Source organism: Pelophylax lessonae, assembly GCF_965119305.1.
Source record: "Pelophylax lessonae genome assembly, chromosome: 2".
Classification (NCBI taxonomy): Eukaryota; Metazoa; Chordata; class Amphibia; order Anura; family Ranidae; genus Pelophylax; species Pelophylax lessonae.
The window spans coordinates 465,164,527-465,188,525 of NC_138769.1; the positions used below are offsets into that span (position 1 = coordinate 465,164,527).

The 23,999-nt window shown below is 40.6% G+C and overlaps 1 protein-coding gene across 1 annotated transcript; it reads left to right on the top strand.

The window, feature by feature from the left end:
* Positions 1 to 859: 859 nt before the first annotated feature.
* On the top strand, positions 860 to 23,329 carry ATP4B (ATPase H+/K+ transporting subunit beta; the record flags this gene model as incomplete). Its single annotated transcript, XM_082248412.1, has 7 exons — positions 860 to 971; positions 2,336 to 2,464; positions 4,836 to 4,949; positions 17,648 to 17,850; positions 19,070 to 19,126; positions 22,995 to 23,084; positions 23,168 to 23,329. 7 exons carry the CDS (start codon positions 860 to 862, stop codon positions 23,327 to 23,329), a joined length of 867 nt encoding a protein of 288 aa, XP_082104538.1.
* Positions 23,330 to 23,999: the final 670 nt, after the last annotated feature.

Below are 23,999 nucleotides of genomic sequence, written 5' to 3' on the forward strand. Positions count from 1 at the left end.
GCTTTGTAGGATCAGTACTATATTCTAAACTGGTGGCTAGAAAATAGGTATTATGCATTATAGTCCTGTATATAACACTGGCCACCATAGAATGCCAAAAACATTTAAACAGGCGCTGGAATCTATAAAATATGAATGAATATGTTTGTTTTTAGTTTGGTTTTATAATTTGAAAACTTTAAAGAAACTGGCATAATAATTTGTGTATCAGCATACTACACTAGTCACCAAGGAGAGGTGTATAAAATGAAAATCATTAGAACCTAAACATAATTCATCCTTTGGTTGTCTTACTGCAGTAAACCACAAAGACTACTTTTAAAGACTAAATGCTTGTATCATTATTGCCCTTTGCATTCCTTCTCTGAATGAGCCCTATTGTGTGATTGCCTCAAAGTAAAAAATACAAAACCGGATAAAACTGTTATATTATGTTTTCTTTCATATAAACTAGCACTGTGCCTGCTTTTAGCTGGCCAGGGTTAACAAAAGAAAATGTGAATAGAGGTCTCTGCTTTGCTACATAAATTCGTGTGCACTTATCTCGGTAAATAAAACCAATCAAGGTGAACTTTCATGCTTCTCAACAAGTGCAGAATGTGCGTAATGTTACTTAGTGAAGAATGTAGAAGAAAATGGAAGGGCATGTGATAACCACAAACTCTATGCTACCTGATATCAACAGTATGGAGTAGTATGATAACAATGCTAATGCAGGAAGAGTAGCTGAATGTGATTTGACAGCAGAACCAATGACATCTAAACAACCTTCACAAACTTCTATAAAAGAGAGTGATAGTTTAGCAAGGTGCTGCCTTTTTGCATACTGTATAGAAGGGTTCAATCCTGATCTCTAAAAATGGCCACTTTTAATGAAAAGAAGACATGCAGCCAACGGATGGAAAATTTTGGCCGCTTTCTATGGAATTCTGACACAGGAGAGTTTATGGGAAGATCGCCAATCAAATGGGGTATATTACTTTTCATGTTTCTTACTAGTTCATTTTAGCAGAAATATAATAATTAATCTTTTTAAATTGATTATCAATTTTCAGTATTCAAAAAAGAACACAAAATGACAAAAACAGCGGGATATTATTATTATTTTATATTATCTGAGCAGATCAGTCTGCTTCCGATGTCTGGGCAATAGAACAACCTTTCCCAACCTATTCAGCACAGAGAAACCCTTAAAATAACTTTCTGGTCTCAGGGAACCCCTGGGAAAAATGACTATATCTACAACTCATGTTACATTAGTATGATGGTCAGTGGGAAGAATGTTCCTCACATTTGAGGTCATTGGGAAGAATTACCCACTTACAGATAGCTAAAAAGATCAATGGTGTCAGTGGGAACTTATCTGAGGCAGAAATTACTCCTTGCTCAAGGAACCCCTAGCAACCTCTTAAGGAACCCCAGGGTTCCATGGAACCCTGGTTGAGAAACCCTGCAATAGAAAATATTCACACCTTTTCTTTTCTTTTTATAGTCTACATCTCTATCAGGTGGTGTAGTGACATACATGTCCTATATAGTATCTTGACCATCATGCCTTCATATTTTAGTAAAAAGGAAAAGAGGGTAGATATAGGTGACTACACCTGTAAGCTCAAGCACTAAACCGTAATTACACACAGATAAACATGTTTAATTCTGACAATATTTGAGAACCCAAAGTAGCCAAAACTTTTTTTTTTTTATCGTTTAGGATAGCACGTGGAAGGGTTATTTGGCTACCTGTATTCTGTTGTGGAGATATTCTTTAATTTCCTGTCACAACAGGAAGTGAGTAGAAATCTCCCAATTGGGAGGAATTCCCATATTAGACAGTCACCCAAACATTTCTCCACACTGAAAGATTCCAATTGCTTGCTCTTATAACAACTCTATAATTTTGGATTATCCATTACTTTTTTGCTTGCCAGGACATACAGACTGCAATAAAAACTTCACAGAGAGTTTAACCCTTCCACACTTTTTTAGAAACGAAGGCAATACATTTTGCCTTTATATACACGTTGCTTAGGTATCTCATGATAATTTAATTTATTTTAAAAAAACACCAGTTAATGAATTCTGTGTTTCGTGATTCACATTCAACTAATGGTTCCATTCGTCTGTCATTGAGGTAGAGTTTATAAAAATTGATATATAACATAGTTAACATTAATTGCAGTTAGTCTGTGGCAATATTGCATGGCCTCATCTGATTATAAAAAAAACATTAATATACATTATGTAGAAAATAATAATTCAAATGATTAGAATCAGCTTTTAGGCAAGTCAATCATCATGAATTGTTAACAACTTTTCTTTTGTATTCTCTTTACAGTGTACATTGTTTCTTACTATGTGGCTTTTTACATTGTTATGATTGGAATATTCGCTCTTTCCATCTACTCCCTGATGAAAACCATCAGTCCTTACGAACCGTATTATCAGGACCAAATAAAGTCACCAGGTAATTGATCAATCTTAGTCATGCTGTCCATACCAAGTATCTCTTTAGGTTTTGCTAGTTGTTACACTTCACTGTAGTTTGAAGTTGGTGTACAGAAGCAATTCTTGCATGATGAAAGAGCTATTAAGGCAAAAGGAAAACCAGGCTGCATCCAGTGCCACTAGCATAGCCACCCAAACTGTAAATTGAATGCTGATATATAAATAGAATAATTTGAGAAATTTAATTTGATTTCTTTTAAAGGCATTTTTTAGCATTTTAGATTTCACTTTTGCATGCTTCTGGATTATACACTCTATTACCAAAAGTATTGGGATACCTGCCTTTACATGGCATCCCAGTCTTAGTCCGTAGGGTTCAATATTGAGTTGGCACACCCTTTGCAGCTATAACAGCTTCAATTCTTCTAGGAAGGCTATCTACAAGGTTTAGGAGTGTCTATGGGAATGTTTGACCATTCTTCCAGAAGTGCATTTGTGAGATCAGGCACTGATGTTGGAGAGAAGGCCTGGCTCCCAGTCTCTGCTCTAAAAATAAAGGTGTTCTATCGGGTTGAGATCCGGACAAGTTCCCCCACCCCAAACTTGCTCATCCATGTCTTTATGGACTTTGTTTGTGCACTGGTGTGCAGTCATGTTGGAACAGGAAGAGGCCATCCCCAAACTGTTCCCACAAAGTTGGGAGCATGAAATTGTCCCAAATGTCTTGGTATGCTGATGCCTTAAGAGTTCCCTTCACTGGAACTATGGGGGCCAAGCCCAACCCCTGAAAAAAAACCCACACCATAATCCCCCCCCCCCCCCTCCACCAAATGATTTAAACCAGTGCACAAAATAAAGTCCTTAAGGACATGGATGAGTGAGTTTGGGGTGGAGAAACTTGACTGGCCTGCACAGAGTCCTGACTTCAACCCAATAGAACACCTTTGGGATGAAATACTATCCAGGCCTTCTAGTCCTACATCAGTGCCTGACCTCACATATACACTTCTGGAAGAATGGTCAAACATTCCCTTTGACACACTCCTAAACCTTGTGAACAGCCTTCCCAAACAAGTTAAAGCTGTTCTAGCTGCAAAGGGTGGGCCAACTCAATAATGAACCCTACGGACTAAGACTGGGATGCCATTAAAGTTCATGTGCGTGTAACGGCAGACGTCCCAATACTTTTTGTAATATAGTGTATTTCTAGTCTGCTATCTAGGAAATTTTTTATGCTGCAATGTGCCAGTACCATGTACCGGTACCTCCCAGCACTGGTCCTGAATTTGGATGTCAAGGGACGTGAAAAACAAAATATGTGCAGTGTATGGTTATGTATTAAAAATAAATCCCCATGCAGTTCCTAGCTTCAGTTTGGAGCAGGAAGCATGGGGAAGATTCATCTTATGCTGTTTGGAGGCTGAAGATGGGAGCAGCTCATCTCTGAGCACTGCAGCTAGTGTCTAATTTCCAGAAAGTCTGACACCTTAGCCTTGTTTTATAGTTCCATACGGGTAGGCTGTATGGGGCCCTATGATTTCTAATAGCAGCCCTGTGTCTGGGTGAGGCTGTTTGTAGAAAATGCATTATAGCATTGGGTTGGGGTTGAGTATCTGCACCTATTCTTGGAGGAAAAAAAAGCCCTACTGCTACCTGTTCTCAGTATAAAGTAATGTCATAAAGTGCATGAGCTCTAAAAAAAGACAAAATCCATAAACGACCTCAAGTCTTTGCTGTGTCCTAAAAATACTGCTGATTTGCCCAAAATGCACGGATGTCAAATGATATCCTAAAGGCAGCCCTTTGCTTACAGAATAAAGAAAACATTTCTTAAGAAAAACATGAAAGATGTCATTGCTGGCTAATCATTTTGCAAATGGCAGTTACATAGCTGTCATCCTGACCTTCTGACTTTAATACTTTGTGTCAAAGCCAAAGCAAAAAAAAAAGTCACAAACCCAAAACAGGGCCCACCTAAACCTCTTGTCTTGAATTGTATTGTAACTGTATTGTCTCTAATTATTTTTTAAAGTGCTGCGTTAGCACTATAAAAAAAAACCCTGTATAATAATAATTTCTGACCTTCCTGATTTGTATACATTTTCCAGGACAGGGACTCAGAATTTATTGAATATAAAAGGTCAGTATAACAGACAGCCAGCTCATATTTCAGAAATAGGTGAGCAGCATTGGTTCCTTTATCTTAAGTAAAGGTTTGCTTTATGTTGAACAAAAACGTAAAAGCAAGTAACGTTGAAATATGTGATGGCTAAAAAAAATAAATAAAAAAAAGTATCTCAATACTGGCCACTCCCAACCACATACTTCTTTCTGTTTGGTTTACCAAAAAATCTTCCATATACATTTAAATATATATTTCTTTGTTACAGGTGTGACAATAAGGCCAGATGTATATAGCGATGATGCCATAGTGTTATATTATAACATGTCCAACAAGGCAACATATGAACAAACTGTGAAGGATCTGAGCACATTTCTTGAAGGTATGTAACGTATTTATTTGCACTTTTTTAAAGTAAGGTTTAAGGTTGCATCTGCACAATACTGTGCCACTGTCTAGTAGTGTGCTTCCTATATCTTAACTGGAAAATAAATGTGGGATATTGCTTACAGCTACTGATTGAAAACCAACCGTAAACTTAAAGCAGTAGTGAACATGGGGGGGGGGGGGACTTTTCCTCCTGCAAGACAATGTTATAATGTGCTTGTATGCAACTTACCTTAAAACTTAACTTACCTTAAAACTTAAGAAACTTACCTTAAAACAAAGCCTTCCAGCGACGTGCTATCACCTCTGATGGGGCTTCCATCTTTACCTGGTCTTCCTTCCAGGTTTGTGGGCTCCAGTCCTTTGAATAAATGATCCGCAATTACATCATGCGTGCGCACTGTCCGCGGCACAGGGCTCTGAAGGAGCGGCAGGGGTATGCCTTTCCTTCAGAGCGCATGCACTGTAATGTCACAGGTGGATTTACAAGTAAATATCTCCCAAACAGTGCAAATTTAGGAGACATTAACAGTACCTACAGGTAAGCCTTATTATAGGCTTACCTGTAGGTAAAACATAAACAAAAGGCATTTACTACCACTTTAAAGTTGTTGTAAACCTCAGACATGAAATATGAACAAAGCACATCCCTCTATAGTGTGTACTTCTCTCAATTAGGAGCACAAATGTCATTTCTGTCTGCTGCTTCATTCCTCTGCTATCAGCATTAGTCACTTGTGACAAGTTTTCCTGACACCAAGAGAAGAAAGGTGACAGGGGAGGGACCTACAGCAGAATAAGCACTTCAGCCCAGAAGGTTTTACCCCCCTAATGACCAGGCCATTTTTTGCGATTCGGCACTGCGTTGCTTTAACTAACAATTGCGCAGTCGTGCGACGCTGTACCCAAATACAATTGATGTCCTTTTTTTCCCCACAAATAGAGCTTTCTTTTGGGGGTATTTGATCACCTCTGCGTTTTTTAGATTTTGCGCTATAAACAATGCGCAGCCAAGCCACCCTGCCGCAGTAAATCTGCGTGGGGCTGTCGGCAAGTAGTTAACAGCCTCGCCTCTGTTCCTGTGTGCTGTATGAAGGGGGGGGGTGTGTCCCTCCCCTCCAATAAGCTAATAGAGCTCTCATCACTGAGCTCTGCAGAGTGTGACTTCTGCTCTTTGCCCCCTTTTTTATGACAGCTCAGGCAAGCTTTATAATTCTGTACTTTAAACAGATGTAGAGAAGGGAGGACTGCAAATAAACAGGTACAACTTATGTAGGAGAATTTGTTTCATCTTTGTGTATCACCTGATGCCAGTCACTTCACTGGCTTTATGTAAGGGTTTACAAGCACTTTAAAGGGAACTATAGTTTATTTAATACTTTGCAGACATATATGTGAAAGAAGTTACCGTAAACCGCACATCAATTTATGTTAATTAACCACTTAAGGACCGGAAGATTTTGCTGCTTAATAACCAGGCCCTATTTTGCGATTTGGCACTGCGAAACTTTAACGGATTATTGCGTGGTCATGCAACACTGTACCCAAATAAAACTGACGTCCTTTTTTTCCCACAAATAGAGCTTTCTTTTGCTGATATTTGATCACCTGTGCAATTTTTATTTTTTGCGCTATAAACAAAAAAGGAGCGACAATTTTGAAAAAAAAATTATATTTTTCATATTCTGCTATATAACATTCCCAAAGAAAAAAAATGTAAAAATCAAAATTTTTTAACATTTTAGGCCAATTTGTTTTCTGCTACATATTTTTGGTAAAAAAAAAAAAAAATCACAATAAGCGTGTTTTGATTGGTTTGCGCAAAAGTTATTGCGTCTACTAACTTCGGGAAAGATTTATGTCATTTTTATTGTTTTTTTTTTTTTTATACTAGTAATGCCAGCGATCTGCAATATTTTGTGGGACTGCAACATTATGGCAGACAGATTGGACCCCTAACTGACATTTTTGACACTTTTGGGGGTACCATTGACATTATTACAGTAATCAGTGCTATAAATATGCACTGTTACTGTAATAATGACACTGGCAGGGATGGGGTTAATACTATTAGTGATCAAAGGGTTAAATGTAAGCCTAGGGGAGTGATTCTAACTGTGGAGGGGCGTGGCTTGTGAATTCATCACAGAGACATACGATCCTATATAGCAGGATCACATAGCCTCTGTGATCACTTCAGGGAGAATGAGAGACGTCTGTGTTTACATCAGCCGTCCGTCCTTCTCTGTCAGCAAAGGGGAGATCACGAGTGGCCGGCGGCCATCGGAGCCGCCTGTCACATGCACTGGCTCCCCGGCTGATGAGCGGGGGCAGGAGCGCGACGCCTGCGGCGTGCACTCGCCCCCCTAGAGTCTCCTGAGCGAGCGATGTAGTACTACATCGGTTTGCCAAGGAGCGGTCGTCTGCCACAGTAAATCTGCACTGGGCGGTTGTCAAGTGGTTAAAGAGTATGTAAACTCAACATTTCATATTCCTGATATGTGCCTGCTGTATCATTTACTTGTATAAAAAAAAAAAGTATCCTGTTCTCTTTGTATTGCTTCATTTGTGTGAAATTCCTGGTGTTCCTGCCAGTCCCTCTACTTTCCTATTAAAACTGACTGCATGGGCATGAGTGTCAGTTCACTAACTGTGGTGAGAACTTGGCCTGCTCTCCTCCAATGATCAGACTTGTCCTAACGGCCCCCACCCTGCACAATCATTCACTGGGAAGATCAGTGTACTGCTGTTTTTCCTCCCTTAGCTCTTATGCAGCTGAGAACAGAGGGAAAGAAAAAGGTATTTATAATGTTTTTTTTTTTTATATCTATACACATCGGTTTTGCCTTTCATTTCTTTTTAAACAGAATGGGATGTTTTCACAAGGGGAGGGTTTACATACACTTTAACTAAAAATCTTGTTTCTGTGTATAGGTTGTAAATATGTGTGTACATGGGGCAGCCATGTTTAATCCTTCTTTGTTTATTACTCATTGAAAACAATAGATCTTCTGTAGCAATGTTTGACAGATAGAGAGATGTGATCTATGTATGTGATAGGAAACAGCAGTTTTTTATTCATGGCAAGTAAACATTAATTTTTACATGCACCTTGTTAATTAACATGAAGAGTAAACCTTAAAGCAGAGTTTTTAAAGCTCCCACCTTGTAAAAGAGAGTCAAGTATAACAAGAAATTGCAAAGCATGTGCAAAGAAGCTAAAATTAGAAATTTCCACCTACCTATAAATTCCAAATCTTGAAGTATAGTAAAAACACTGGGTACCCATAGACCCTGGGTTATAGGCTGTTATCTTATGGTGACTGGACACTGGCAAACAATTTGCTGGGCAGCCTCTTTGGGTGTACTCCTGTGACCCCACCACACTCTGTGGGTCCTCAGCTTTTTAGCAAAAAAATGCTAACAGAGGGGATTTGAGGGGTTACATTAACAGAGGGGAGGGTGCCCTGTGTCCTGCATGCACTTTAAAATGTGGAATTTACAGGGAAGTCAAAAATTCCTCTTATCTTAATCATACAGTACAGGACACAGGCTGGATATTCATAGGCCCCCGGGACTTCCTTAAGCAAGGAGTGAGAGATTGGGCAACAATTAGGCAGTACTCCAAAGTACTGCTAGAAACCTATAGATGAAAGCTGCATCTGCAGAGGCCTGGATATCCACCTGGTAAAATTTGGAGAAAGTATGAAAAGAAAACAAGGCGGAGGCCTTACAAATCTAAGCAACAGATGGCTGATTTCAGAAAGCCTTGAAAACTCCAAATTATATAGTGATGTTAGCAAACATAGGTACTGGATGTGCCTTGTCTTTGAGAGCATAAGCCTTCGCAACGAGTAGTCCTATCTACCTACCAATAGTGGACTTAGAAGCAGGGTGTCCTTTATGGGATCTTGTCTGCAATACAAAGAGAGAGTCCATTTTACAGATATAGACATGGCTGTCAGTTAGAACCTAGCAGCTCTGACCACGTCCAAACAATGGAGGGTCTTCGGTGCAAGACCACTTTATCTGTATGGAGAATCAGGGAAGTCACCAATTAAGAAACACATCTGACAGGCATGACAGCCACCAAAAAAGGCCATTTTGCAGTAGAGATCAACCATGGGGAGTTCCCTAATGGGTCCAAATGGGCTTCTTCTGGACAGAGATAGCCAAATTGAGATCCTAAGAAAGCACAATGTGCTGTAATGAGGGTCTGATCTGTGAGACCTGTTTTAATAAAGTTTCTAACCTAGGAAAGCAAAGTCAAAGGTTTCTGGAATAGAATAGATAAGGCTGAATTATATCACCTAAGAGTACTGAAATTGTTTGTTACCCTAAAAAAATAAAAAGAAAAATTGACCTAGTTACCTTAAAGCATATTATACAGCACAGTGCTCGTGCTGTGTAATTTGGCCCCCTGTATCACCTGAAAAACCTGGCTTATCCTGCCTGGTCCTGCCCTCCCCCTGTAAACTAACAACTACCCTCCCCTACTGCTGCTCTCATATCTATAGTATAAGCATGCCACCCCCTCTGTCATCTAACGCTATCTCTCACTGTACCTGTGCGGTTTAAAAATATGCCAATTATACCTTATATCAGAGCGTCTCCCGGCGCTCACGTGACTCCTCGGATCTCTCTCCTCTCTCTCTCCACCTCCCCCACTGATGTCAGCAGCAGTCCTCAGCCCTGCTGTGCTATAGCTGTCAGCCAGGCAGTGGAGAGAGCTGAGGAGTCACGTGAACACCGGGAGACACTCTGATATAAGGTATTATTGGCATTTTTTTTTTTTATACAGCACAGGGACAAATAGCATTATTTAACAGAGGGGATGGCATGCTTATACAATAGTGGGTTAACAAACACATTAAGGCCAAATTCTTCAAGTCCTGATTGTAGGAAGGCCAGAATGTGAGGTAGAGCGTCATCTCTGGGGTTAAAAAAGCTTGTGTTCACACCAGGCAAAAAAACATTTCCAGTTATGGTAGAATATTTATCACTAAGTGGCTTTTCTGGCTCTGAGAAAGGGTGGAAAAACAGAGTCAGAGATTCCCTTGTCCTTCAAAACCTTTGTTCTAAAAGTGATGCCATTAAAGCCAGTAGCTAAGAAGCAGGATGCTATAGGGGGCCTTGGGACAGTAGATCTGACCTGTTTGGAAGAGGCCAGGGGTTCTCTCCCAAAAGTTTGATTATGTCTGTCTATCATGTTCTTCTGTGCCATTTTGGTGCAATGAGAATCACTGAATAGAATCCAAGATTTGCCTGAGCATCCAATGCCGGTGCTGAAGAATCATTGGTTCTCATCACAAACAGGGGTAACCTGTTGTTGAAAATTGAGGCCAGGATGTCCACATCTGGAGTCCCTAATTTCTGACATATGAGATTGAAGATTTCAGGATGAAAGAACCATTATCCTTGGTCAAGGTGGTAATGGCTAAAAAAAAATCCAACTGCTAAATGTCCATTTACCAAATGTGAACAGAATTAGGACTTACTTTTTTTTAAGGCTGCCTGATTTCCGGTACCCCATGATAATTGATATAAGCTACTGATGTAGCATTGTCTGATTGCACTCTGATTGGGTGGCCCCAAAGAAGGGAAGTCCAGTGATGCAAAACTAGTAATATTTCTGTGAGTTCCAGCATGTTGATGCTTCCTTCGGGGACCAGATTCCTTGAACCATGAGAGACTGGTACACTCCTCAGCCTGTGAGGCTCACATCTGTTGTTATCACCATCCAAAGTATGGAAGAAAGGAATTTCCCATTTCCAAGGCTGGGTTGAAAATCTACCAAGCTAGATAGTTCCTTGCTTGGCTGAAGAGATGCACAGGAAGATCAAGAAAGGTGTGCTTGTTCCAGGCCAAGAGAAGGTTGTGTTTAAGAGGTCTTAAGTGGAACTGAGCAAAATAAACAGCCTTGAATGAGGTTACCATGAGGTCTAATCATGGGATTTGATGGAGGCAAGTTTGTCTGAGAATAGAGAGGCCTAAGGGAAAGCTGAAGCGCAGACTTTGAAATATTGATTACCCAGCTGAAGGCCTAAAGCAGGGTTTTCCATCCTTTTGACCTTCATTGTAAGACGATAAATTGTCTAGGGATTACATAGTTACATAGTTAGTGAGGTTGAAAAAAGACATCAGTCCATCCAGTTCAACCTATGATGTGTGTGTGTGTCCGCTTTTAACCGTACATTGTATACCCCTGTATGTTGTGGTCTTTAAGGTGTCCATCTAATAGTTTTTTGAAACTATCAATGCTCCCTGCTGATACGACTGCTTGTGGAAGAGAATTCCACATCCTTACTGCTCTTACAGTGAAGAACCCCTTACGCACTTTAAGGTTAAACCGCCTCTCCTCTAGTTTTAGTGAGTGGCCACGTGTCTTATTGTATCTCCTTTCTCTGAATAGTTTGTTCCTTATGCTCGGGTCACCAGTACAGTATTTGTACATTGATATCATATCCCCCCTCAATCGTCTCTTCTCCAGAGAGAATAGGTTCAGTGCTTGTAGTCTTTCCTCATAGCTGATGTCCTCCATTCCCCTAATTATTTTTGTTGCCCTTCTCTGGACTTTCTCCAGTTCCAGCACATCCTTCCTGAGGACTGGTGCCCAGAACTGGACAGCATACTCCAGATGTGGCCGGACCAGAGTCTTGTAGAGTGGGAGAATAATCTCTTTATTTCTGGAGTGAATCCCCTTTTTTATACATCCCAGTATTCTGTTGGCTTTGCTTGCGGCGGCTTGGCATTGCATGCCACTGCCAAGCTTGTTGTCTACCAGTACCCCCAAGTCCTTTTCCATCCTAGACTCACCCAGAGGTTCCCCCCCCTAGTGAGTAGCTTGCTTTCTGGTTTCTGGCCCCCAAGTGCATTACTTTACATTTTTCAACATTAAATCTCATCTGCCATGTAGTTGCCCACCCCGTTATTTTGTTCAGGTCCGCTTGCAAGGTTTCCACATCCTGCATAAAAGATATTGGCAAGCCTAGTTTAGTATCATCTGCAAATACTGAGATTGTACTAGATATCCCCTCCTCTAGAACATTTATGAATAAATTAAACAGGATTGGTCCCACGACAGAACCCTGGGAGACCCCACTTTCCACACCCGCCCAATCCGAGGACTCCCCATTAATCACCACCCTCTGTACTCTCCCCTGGAGCCAGTTCTCTATCCAGGTACTCACCTTATGGTCCATACCTACCTTCCTTAGTTTGTACAGTAAGCGTTTGTGGGGAACGGTGTCAAAGGCCTTTGCAAAGTCCAGATACACCACATCCACAGGCTTACCTTTATCTAGGTGGCAGGTCACTTCATCGTAGAAGGTTAATAGATTGGTTTGGCACGAACGATTTTTCATGAATCCATGCTGATTACTACTTATAATACCGTTTTCATTACTAACGTCTTGTATGTGGTCCCTTAACATCCCCTCCAAAATTTTGCAGACTACTGATGTTAGGCTGACCGGCCTATAGTTACCCGGGATATATCTCGGTCCCTTTTTAAATATTGGTACCACGTCGGCTTTTTTCCAATCAGCTGGCACCATACCCGTCTGTAAACTATCCTTAAAGATCAAGAATAATGGTCTGGCAATCACCTGGCTGAGCTCATTAAGAACCCTCGGGTGCAAGCAATGTTCCCTCTAATTTTTTACTGTGCTGAGCAAATAAAAAAATTTCTGAGCGCCAAACTTTAGACTGAACAATGGGGGGATGTCAATGCAGAGTGACCAGCGTGCCCCCAATAAATTGCAGAGTACCACAGCAATGCCCCCAATACATTGCAGAGTACCACAGCAATGCCCCAATACATTGCAGAGTACCACAGCAATGCCCCAATACATTGCAGAGTGCCCACAGCATTGCCCCCAATCAATGCAGAGATGCCAGCGTCCCGTCCCAGCCCCCCCCCCCCCCCCGAATCCCCACTGCTCCATTTAGCTGACAGGAGTGAAGAAAAAACCTAGTAATTCTGGGTATGAAGGTGCAGGTGACATCCCTGGTGATTGGTCTAGTGCCATCCTATGACAGTTTTGACCAATGACTGCTAGCTATTGGCAGAATTTTGCTGCTACTCAAACTATGGGGACTGATGTATGGACTTTAAAAGTGTACAGATCGATAGATGGGAGAAGAGTATTTGAACATCAGATAAGTGCAGTACTTCTGGGTATGGAGGTGCGTGTTACAACCCTGGAGCTTGGCAATCGGCCTAGTGCCCTCCCAGGGGGTGGGGAGACAATTTGCAGCCTTGTGTAAGCTCCAGCCAAAGCAGCACATGCTGGCAACAAACTATTTTTGGAAAACCACTGGTGTATTTACCATAGAAAAAAAAAAAAAAGCCTTCGCTAATTCCCAAATGTTAAAAAAGGTGATGGGAGCACTGGCTCACCCACCAGTGTAGAAACCGTTTGCAACACCACACAGCAAGTGTGTATAATATACTGAACATAGCAATGCACAGAAATGTTTAATGAACTCTTAGTAAAGAATGCACTGTATAAATATTTTAACCAGTGTCAGATCTTACAGATACCCAAGAACCCCGAGTAAGGAAGTGAGGTTTACCAGAACCTGTAAATAATTTTGCATTGGATATACAGAAGAGGAAACAATGATAAAATCTTCCACCTACGACCCGTGCACTTACCTCACGAGTCGACGAGTCACAGCAGCTTCTCTTTAGTCCCGGCACCCGCGTCCCTACATCTTCTCAGTCCTCCCGCCTCCTCCTCGGACCTCGGCCAATGGCATGGGGGTGGTATGCCTTTCGGCCAATCAGGAAGCGGGAGGACCCGCTCCCTGATTGGCCAGGAGGAGGATCCGTGTGACAATAGCGAATTTTCATTCGCTATTGTAACACAATGGGCGGGCTCTCGCGGCGCACTGCGTGGCTGCGCCGTCTGACATTGTACTGCGCGGGACCGTCATTTAGACTGCGCTGCCGCGCAGGCGCGCAGTTTAAAGGGAACATTGGGTGCAAGCCATCCGGTCCCGGGGATTTATTTATGTTAAGTTTCTCTAGTTTAGCTCTAAGTCTATCTTCTGTTAGCCATGGCGGCACTTCCTGAGGTGTATTATTTAGTTCGGCCTTACAAGCAAGGTTCGTGTAGCCCCCCCGATTCTTTTGTGAAGACTGAAGAGAAGAAATTATTTAACACTTCCGCCTTTTCTCTGTCCTCAGTGGCCATATTTCCTTTATCATCTTTTATGGGGCCAATGTGTTCTGGCCTCGCTTTCCTACTGTTTATATACTTAAAGAACTTTTTGGGGTTCTTTTTACTCTCCTCCGCTATATGTCTCTCGTGTTCTATTTTAGCCACCCTGATTTCATCTTTACATTTCTTATTGCACTCTTTGTAATGCTTAAATGCTGCCAATGACCCCTCAGTCTTGTATTTTTTGAAGGCCTTTTCTTTAGCACTAATATAAATTTTTATGTTGGAGTTTAGCCACCCAGGGTTTAGTTTTGCTCTTTTAAATTTATTTCCCTTTGGAATGCACTGGCCAATCCCCTTGTTAAGTATGCTCTTGAAGCACTCCCATTTTTCCTCCGTGTTCTTTGTTCCCAGGGTTCTATCCCATTTAATATTTTCTAGCAGCGAGCGCAGTTTAGGGAAATTGGCTCTTTTGAAATTCAGTGTCCTTATATTACCCTTGTGTTTCCTATTACTGTAATTAATACTGAAACCAATTGACCTATGGTCACTGTTTCCTAAGTTGTCCCGTATTTCTATATCCGTGAGCAGGTCTGTATTGTTGGTAATCAGTAGGTCAAGTACCGCATTGTTTCTTGTCGGTGCATTCACCATCTGACCCATGAAATTGTCCTGCAAAACATTTAGGAACTGCCTAGCCTTGGCTGAGTGCGCGGTTCCTTCTGCCCAGTCTATATCTGGATAATTAAAGTCCCCCATTATAATGACATTTCCCATCCTTGCTGCCAATCCTATCTGTAACATGAGGTCCGCCTCACCCTCCTCCCTCTGGTTGGGGGGCCTATAGCATACGCCCAATATTACCTTACCCACCGTGCCTTCCCTTTGAAGCTCTACCCATAGGGATTCTGCCTCATCCATAGCTCCATAATTAATATCATCCCTCATATTTACCTGTATACTGTTCTTAATATACAGACATACCCCTCCCCCTTTTTTACCTTCTCTATCCCTGCGATAAAGGGAATACCCCTGAATGGTCGCCATCCAGTCATGAGAGCTGTCCAACCAAGTCTCAGTTATCCCCACAAAATCTAAGTCCTCCTCAAACATCAGCAGCTCCAGCTCTCCCATCTTGTTGGCCAGGCTTCTGGCATTGGTATACAAACCTCTTAATTTTGATTGGTTACATATATCCTCATTTGTTGTTATTAGGCTGCTCTCTTGATTTTTCCCCATACCCACCCTGGGTTTAGGAGCTCCGAACACCCTACCGCTAATGCCCCCATTTCTGCCCTCTGAATCTTGCTTTCCACTGGCTAATTTTACATCTGTACCCTCCCCCCCGTCACCTAGTTTAAAAGCCCCTCTAACTTTGTGGCCATCCTCTCACCCAGTACGGCTGCACCCTCCCCATTTAGGTGCAATCCGTCCCTACCAAAGAGCCGGTGGCCGACTGAGAAGTCGGCCCAGTTCTCCAGGAACCCAAAATACATAAAATACACTAACAATGAGGATAGCTGATTAGCAGTTCTATCTGCAGCTCTCAGCGGGTGGACGATAGGATGAATAGCAGTGCAACAAATTGGAAGTGTTTGTTTCCTATTGCAAAGTGCTGAAATTACTGATGAGGTGGGTAAATAGGAATGTGTAGGTAGGCATCTTAATTGTCTACTCATAATCGATATCCCCCTTAACTCATTACTTTTCGTACAAGCCAGTTATCGGCTTTTCTTTCCTCACTCTGACAGCGTGAGGAGAGAAGAAGAAAGCCGATAAGTGTCCTGATTACCAGTGCTGCCAATCAGTGCCTGTCAGTGCTTCATCATCAGTGTCCCCTATCAGTGCTGCCTACCAGTGCCTTTCAGGGCCACCTATCAGTGCCTCTCAGTGTAGCCTCATCAGTGCCCCCTCATTAGTGCCCATTAGTGCAGTCTATCAGTGCCCATCAGTGCAGCTTCATCAGTGCACATCAGTGAAGGAGAGAAATTACTTTTTTTGTAAAATTTTATAACAAACTATGAAAAATGTTTGGGTTTTTTTTTTCAAAATTTTGGGTGTTTTTTGTTTGTTAAAAAAAAAAACCCAGCGTTAATTAAATACCACTAAAAGAAAGCCCTATTTGTGTGAAAAAAAAATGATACAAATTTCATATGGGTACAGTGTTGCAGGACCGAGCAACTGTTATTCAAAGTGTGACAGCGCTGAAAGCTGAAAATTGGCCTGGGCAGGAAGAGGGTAAAATTGCCCAGTAGGCAAGTGGTTAAGAATGAGATGGCAGAGTCTACTACCAGAACAGTTCACCATTTTGTGAATTCTTTTTCCACCAAATTTGGCATGGCAAAGATTCTCGTAAGAGTGAAAACCTTTTAAGGTGTATCCCAATCATCATAATTTGACCATTCTATTTGTTCATGAATGGGGAATGTCGTTTTAGGCTTTGCAGGTCTCTTAGTACCTAGAAGAGTATGACAGGACAGGGGAAAGTGCAGCTATGCCAAGGCTTTTTCATACAGCAGAAAACAGCATGTCTATATTGGCAAGCATTTTGCGTGCAGCCATAGTATCAGATATATAGGAATCTGGGGGTCAGAAATTTTCCACAGCCTCCTCTAGCACCGTCTCCAGGTCCTCTTCATTCTCTACTGTTTCTACCATTTCTAAGGAAGGAAGATACACTTCTGTCTCAGGAAGAGAAGGTGAGGATAGAGAATAGGCCTGGCTCTTTTGAGCTCTGGGCAGTGATGGCTGTATTAAGGCTCTTAGCTGTTTGGGAAAGTCTATCATAGCTGCAGAGAAACCTACCTTGATCAGATAAGCCACTTGTTGCATGCCTGCGATAGAGCTTGAATCACATGCAGATACCAGTGTTAAAATAGGCTTCATATCACAGTGGCTAAACAACCAGAGGGGTCTTAAGGGTCTGGAAATCAAAGGAATGAACCACGGCCCTGGATCTAACTACACAGTTTCCATGGTATTACAGAGGGTACACCAGTCCAGATGCACTGCTTTTATTGTTATAGTAGAAGGCACTAAAGGGTTGATTAAAGAATCAAAATTAAAATAAAGGTAAAATAAAGAAAACTAGTTAACCACAGAAAACGTCTCTATACAGGAGAAGAGGTCCATTACCTAAGGACACTATCAAAAAAGAAAGATTCGCAGAGTGGGGTTATAGTAGTATGCCTTGAGTGAGTGTCCAGTAAAGCTTTTTCCAGTGTCCAATCACCTGAAGGTAGTAGCCTATGACCCGTGGTTTATGAATATACATCCTGTGTCCTGTACTGTAAGATTAAGATAGCACCTTTTTATAAGCCCTTAAAGTGCCCTTCATTCTAAATCTATGCCAAATTTTGCTAAAGACAGCTAAAAGATAGTAAAATGCTTGGTAATTGTTTACTGAATTTGATGCCTTTTGGATATAAAAAAAAATATATAACCATGTGTTTAGGGTCATAGTATGTTTTGTATTTGCAGTGTATGATACAATTGTGATTTTTTTTTTTTTGCTCTGAATTTACAGCATACAACACCACATCACAAAAAGTCAATAAAAATTGTACTGGTGTCACTGATGTGGCAGCTTTCTTGTCCGGTCCTGGTCGCTCAAAGCATGCATGCCAGTTTTTGGAATCAGAGCTTGGAGACTGTGCCTATAATATTCATGATAAAGACCCTTTTGGGTTTCAAAAAGGACAGCCATGCATTTTTATAAGAATTAACAGGGTAAGAATTTAAAACATTTGCTAACAATATTGTGCACTATACAAATGTTCATACTGAATATGCATTTTTCATTTTGTACAGGCAGCAACTAAACAACATTTGTTGCCTTCAGATAATGCTTTTAAAAATACAGCCTGATCTTTAAAGGGATGGTATGACTCCTTTACAAGCCAACCTCTCCATATATAGACATCATGATAAACACATCCATGATTTGAAATCCCAAATTCGGACTCTGCCCCCCCCCCCCCGATAAGATGACATCAGCACCATTCTTAGATCATTAAATTGAGTCACTGTGATGATGCCGTCTTAGTAAGCCGGTTCATGATGCCCTGCACTCACGTGATATCTTCAGTTTTCTAGGTCGAATTATGCTGGGTGTAATCTTGTGGTGACAAGGAATTACTGTGGGGGGGGGGGGGGTAGTGCCAGGGGAAAGGTAAGTATTTTCACCATTTTTTTTTAAATTGCAGGGGAACTTTTATCAAATGGCCTGGCTTTGGCCCTTAATGTGGTCAGTCTGTTAAAGTGCAAATACTAAATCTGTGAGGCTTCTGAAGTTCAATAATGTTGCAACCTAGCAACAGTAAAACTTGTTGTTACCCCCAGATAAAGTGGGGAGATACCATCTGGAGAGCTCAAAATTTTGCTGGAGAGGATGTAATATAATAGGCACAATGACACACTTATGGTGGGATTGCCCAAAAATTAAAAAACATTGGAAGGAGGTGCTATCGTTAATTAAAGGAATTACCAACATAGAGGTTAAAGAAGATCCATGGACATGTCTCTTTCACGGGACAAAAATGTCGATCAAACAATATAAAAAAACATTAATTCCCCATTTGCTAAACTCAGCAAAAAGCTTCATACCTTTAAACTGGAAAAAAACAGAAGCCCCTTCATATAAAGAATGGGTTGCACGGGTGGAGAAAACAAGAAAACTAGAACTACTAAGATCCTGGGGTGAACAGGAGTATGAAAATAGGGTTGAGATTTGGGAGATATGGCAAGATTATAAAAAGGAAAATCAAGGGATTACATATTAACTTCCGAAAAGGGGGGGGGATTGGGGGGGGTAAGTGGGGAAAAAAATCCTTTTTAATGGAGGAATTGTATTAAAAAAAAATTTTTGTATGTTGAAAACCTTTAATAAAGAAATATATAAAAAAAAAAAAAAACATGTCGTTACATAATCTATTATTTTTCATTTCAGATAGTACATTTTGTACCTCGGAATCACTCAACTCCAACACTTGAGTGCTTACCAAAGGTTTGTAGTTTTCTAACTAAATTATGTCCACATGTGCCAAAAATCACAGATTGCTTTCTGGCAGCATAGGAAAATGGTATTAGGCTGGAAAGGAATCACTGAAGTATATGAAACTATAGCAAGTGTTAGATATAGAGTAACAGAGGAAGTATGTGGGACTTTAAAGGTACAAAATAAATTTTCAATAAATCCAGTGATGGAGAAAAATCATTTTCTTTTTTATATAAAAAATATCATTTTATTTGATTCAAGTAAAAAAATTCTTTTTTAAAAAACAACATAAAAAGAAGGAAAGAGAAACACTTGGTGGTATCAGCTCAACATGTTTCGCCTTGGAATAATGGCTTCTTCAGAAAACTTACAGACATCTCTTACAAGTAGAATTCCTTTAAAAGAAGTACGTTGGCACAAAACTCATGTAGAATACTGTACGAAAGGTTTGGTAGATACCAAAGGGAATCTCTCTCACATCGCAAGAACATATTGAAATGGCGGGAGAACCACAAATAGTCCACTCCCAAACTTCAAGAGAATAGAAGTGTCTAAACAGAGGTTCTCTCAAACCAGAGAATCCCCTAAATAGAGGTCTCCACAAACACTCAGCTGCAGGAAGCGCTTCCTTGTCTCACCACACAGTCAGACTGGAGCAATATGTAACAAAACTATAGCAAGTGTTAGCTCCTGTGATAGGTACCAATTAAACTGCATCTATTGCCAAAACTTTTTTTTTTTTTTTTTTTTAATAGAGTAGGGAAGGATTGGTAACACTATTATGTTTTTATTGGTCACTATTTTCCCACTAAACAGATTTACCCTCTCTATTTGTACTGGTGAATGTTGTCAAAGCAATAAGAAATGTAACATTTTTATGTTTAAATCTTCCAATGATACCTGTCTATCAGGGGAATTTCCTTCAATTTCTAGAGATTTCATCTCCCTTTTTTTTTTTTTTGTAGCTGTAAATCAGATGTGAAATTAACAAAAGTAAGGAGCTACTGTATGCTCAATGATAACCCATAAATTAGTCCACATAAAAAATGTGAAAGATGCAATAAAAAATGCAATGATGATAACCTATAAATTAGTCCATACATAAAAAATGTGCAAGATGCAATAAAGAATGCAATGAAAAAATATTAAATCCCATTAAATTAATTTGAAAGTTCTTGAAAGATTCCAATCACTGTGATGAAAAAATGTGTGCGCTGCTCATCAACTCCTCCTTATAGTACTCCACCAACCGTGTGTATAAAACGCACACTCACCAACCATCAATATAAAATGATCCTTCAGATATTATCAGCTCTTGCTTCTCCAACCATAAACTGGGGATGGAAGATCTCGTGGTAGTATAAAGGGTTCACCAACCCTAGCTCTCCGGATACCAATCTCTCATGAAGTTTTTTAATAAAACACCCAAAGAAAGTGATATAGAGTATCATAGTGTAATATTTTAATCTAAATTCTCCAGTACATAAAAAGGCACAAATGCGCACCTACATTTTATGGTGCTATAGTACGTATCAATATAAATAGCCTGCAGTGTATTCATAGCAGCTCGCTCCGAGGCGTCACTAGTTCCAAAGGCCAGAAACTAAGCCTGAGTAAAAACCAGAAGTGACGTCTATCCATGCATTTCGCAGCTTTGAGCTTTCTGATGGCGCAGAGTTGAGAAATGCATTGAGGCTGCACGTCCTCCATCGTTGATGTCACTTCTGGTCTGTCATCGGGCTTAGTTTCCAGCCTTTGGAATGCACGTTAGCTCAGAGCGAGGAGCTGGAAATACACTGCAGTCTGTTTATATTGGTGCTGACTATAGCATCATAAAATGTAATCATTAAATGCATTTAAATTAAAATACCACACTATGATTAACGTTATCACTTTATTTGGGTGTTTTTCTAATACTTTATGAGAAAGAGGTATCTGGAGGGCCAGGGTTGGTGAACACTTTCTACTACCACAATATCTTCCATCCCCAGTTTATGGTTGGAGAAGCAGGAGCTGATAATATCTGAAGGATGATTTTTTATTGAGTGGTTGGTGAGTGTGCATTTTATACACATGGTTGGTGGAGCACTATAAGGAGTGGATGAGCAGTGCACACATTTTTTAATCATGATGATTGGAAGGTTTCAAGAACTTTTGATTTAATTTGATGGGATTTATTATTATTTATTGCATTCTTTATTGCATTTTTTCATTTTTTTTATGTATGAACTAATTTATGGTTTATCATTGAGCATAAAGTAAGTTCTTACTTTTGTTAATTTCAGTGTGTTGAGAGTAGCCAGGCTTAAAGAGGCAACTGCATTTTTTTCAATTTTTGAATTTATTTTATGCTGTATATGTTAATTAAGGTTTTTGTTGGCACCACATTTATCATTTTTTAATTAAAGCAGATGTAGCACTGCCCCCTAGAGGACTGCTGAGAATTACAATTTCTGGATTCCCCTGGGTTACCTGTAGCAACAGTCTGTGGAAACTTATCACTTTAGATGCTTGGCTCAGACAATGAACAGTCCAGGGGATTTGGTTTTTGTGTTTTATTTAGAACTGGGATGGGAGAAGGGATGAGTGGGATACTCCAACTATGAACTATGCACAAATCTGAGGACAACTAGCTGTAGTGTGTGGCAAGGCCACTGCTTCACCTTGTCTCTGAAGTGAAGATAAAGAATATGATTCTGTTATAGTTTCTCTTCAGGGTCCTAACTTGCCACCCCCTTTCTCACTTCCCGTGCATGCTAGCCCCTGTCCACTGACTCTCCACTGGAGTGGTCCCCTTCCCAGGCAGACCGCTGGCAAGCTTCCCGGTACTCACGGACATTGTTTTTCCCAAGCTTGCTCTGCCTTCAACTCCACTTGTCAGTATCCACTGGACCTCCTGGCTCAACACCACACTTCTGGTTCACTAGGCCGACCAACTGTGACCACCTTCCATACAGACAGGAGGAGAGACAGCCGTCACCCTCCTCCTGGGACCTGGCTTCCCGCCCAATGACCCCTGTCACATGTGCCCCTGACTTTTATAACATATCCAAGGATGCACCACTGTTGTGCCAGCCCACTGGGATAGTTACAAAGCCTGTGTGTCACTGGCTGGGTTTCCTCCACTGTCCAACAGGCTCCCCTATTGGATACAGTGGGGACACTCCTTCAGCCCAGATAAATCACACATGGACACATGCAACAGACATAACTACTGATCAGGCTCCCCTGATAAGCAGATGGAGCAGACTATGATTTGCTTGCTGCTCCCCTGTTAAGCAGGCAGAGCAAACTATCCTCCTTCCTAGCACCTATCTAGGAGGGTGCTACAAAGATTTTTTGTATCTGTAAAAAAACTGACTGGAGTTGTTGCCTTCTTAAGCCTGGTTCACATGGGCTGAATATCGGCAGGTATTGGCTGATTCAACAGAAACCAGACAACATTTGTCCTATGTGTAGACCAGCCTATCCGACAGAAGCCGGCCAAATGACTTCTGTCAAACAGGCATATTGGAAAACCAGCATCCAATGGCTATGAGCACTGACCAGTGTGTTCTGGCGAGGGGCAGTCCCCCTGTCAGAACATAATAGGTCAACAGGGAGATGGCAGTACTAAAATCGGATAGTTAATACAATGAGCTTCTGCCCAGCACCTCAGTTTTTTTAAATCAGCCCCACTGGGTTGAATGAAAAAAAATGATAGTTTGTACTAAGCTTTACTCTACTAAAAAGTAAATAAATTATGTTTATGCTATACATACACTTTAAATGCCTGTTTGCACTAGATACTTTGCCATGCAATTTGTCAAAATGATAATATACAATATGACTTGCATTTCTTAAAAAAAAAAATGTTATGTATACTTTTAAAACACAGACCAAAGAAGACCCCTGGGAGTTAAAATATTATCCAGAGGATGCATCCTTTAACTTGCAGTATTTCCCATACTATGGAAAGAAAGCTCAGGTACCACCTTTCACAACTACATTAATGTCTTTGACTTTCTTTGGCTTGTCGATATTACTACAGAAATGTTTGCTCCTTTTCAGCCAACCTACATCAACCCAGTGGTGGCAGTGAAGTTCGTGAATGTTCCACACAATAAATTGATTGAAGTCGTGTGTACAGTTCATGCTGATGGAATTATTACAGACAATATCCATGATCCATATGAAGGAAAAGTGACATTCAAACTTAATATACAAGGTTAAAGTACCCTTCGTGATAAGACTGAAAGGTATGATTAGAGTGGCAGTTTTTCATACAGTACGTCATATGAAAGGTACACTAAGTGGAGTGAAAATCAAATATTACTGTTTGCTGACCATAACAGCAGAAGATTGGACAAGGTGACAAGTTCATTATCAGTATTTTCAAGTTTAAATCACCTAGGACTGAAGGCATTAAAGGAAACCTAAATTGGCATGAATATGTTGGCTCCCACTAAAGACACGTCCTTCTGAAAAAGCTAGGTCCCTGGCAGTTATGCCGATTCTGAGTTACTGACCTAGAACAAGTATGCAAATCTGAAGTTGTGATTTAATTTGCTTCACACTTGCTTAGGAGTAACTTAGGAATTACTGAAGCCAGAGACAACCAGACAATTAGCATTTTAGAAAGGTCAGCAATGGCGACTAGAATTTCTCTAAATACAGACTACCTTTATTTTGTTTTTTATCTAAAAGATTCAATTAAAATTTGCAGTGAATCGAGTATGTTTTACACAAGAAAGCCTACAATAGAGCCATACAATAAAAAACAAGACAAAAACTAAGATTTGTTTCCAATTAATTTTTTTTCCGAGAGCTGTCAGATCCTTTCCACAATGCCATTGTCATCTTGACCTATATAAATAGTATTCCTACATTTTTCACCAAATAG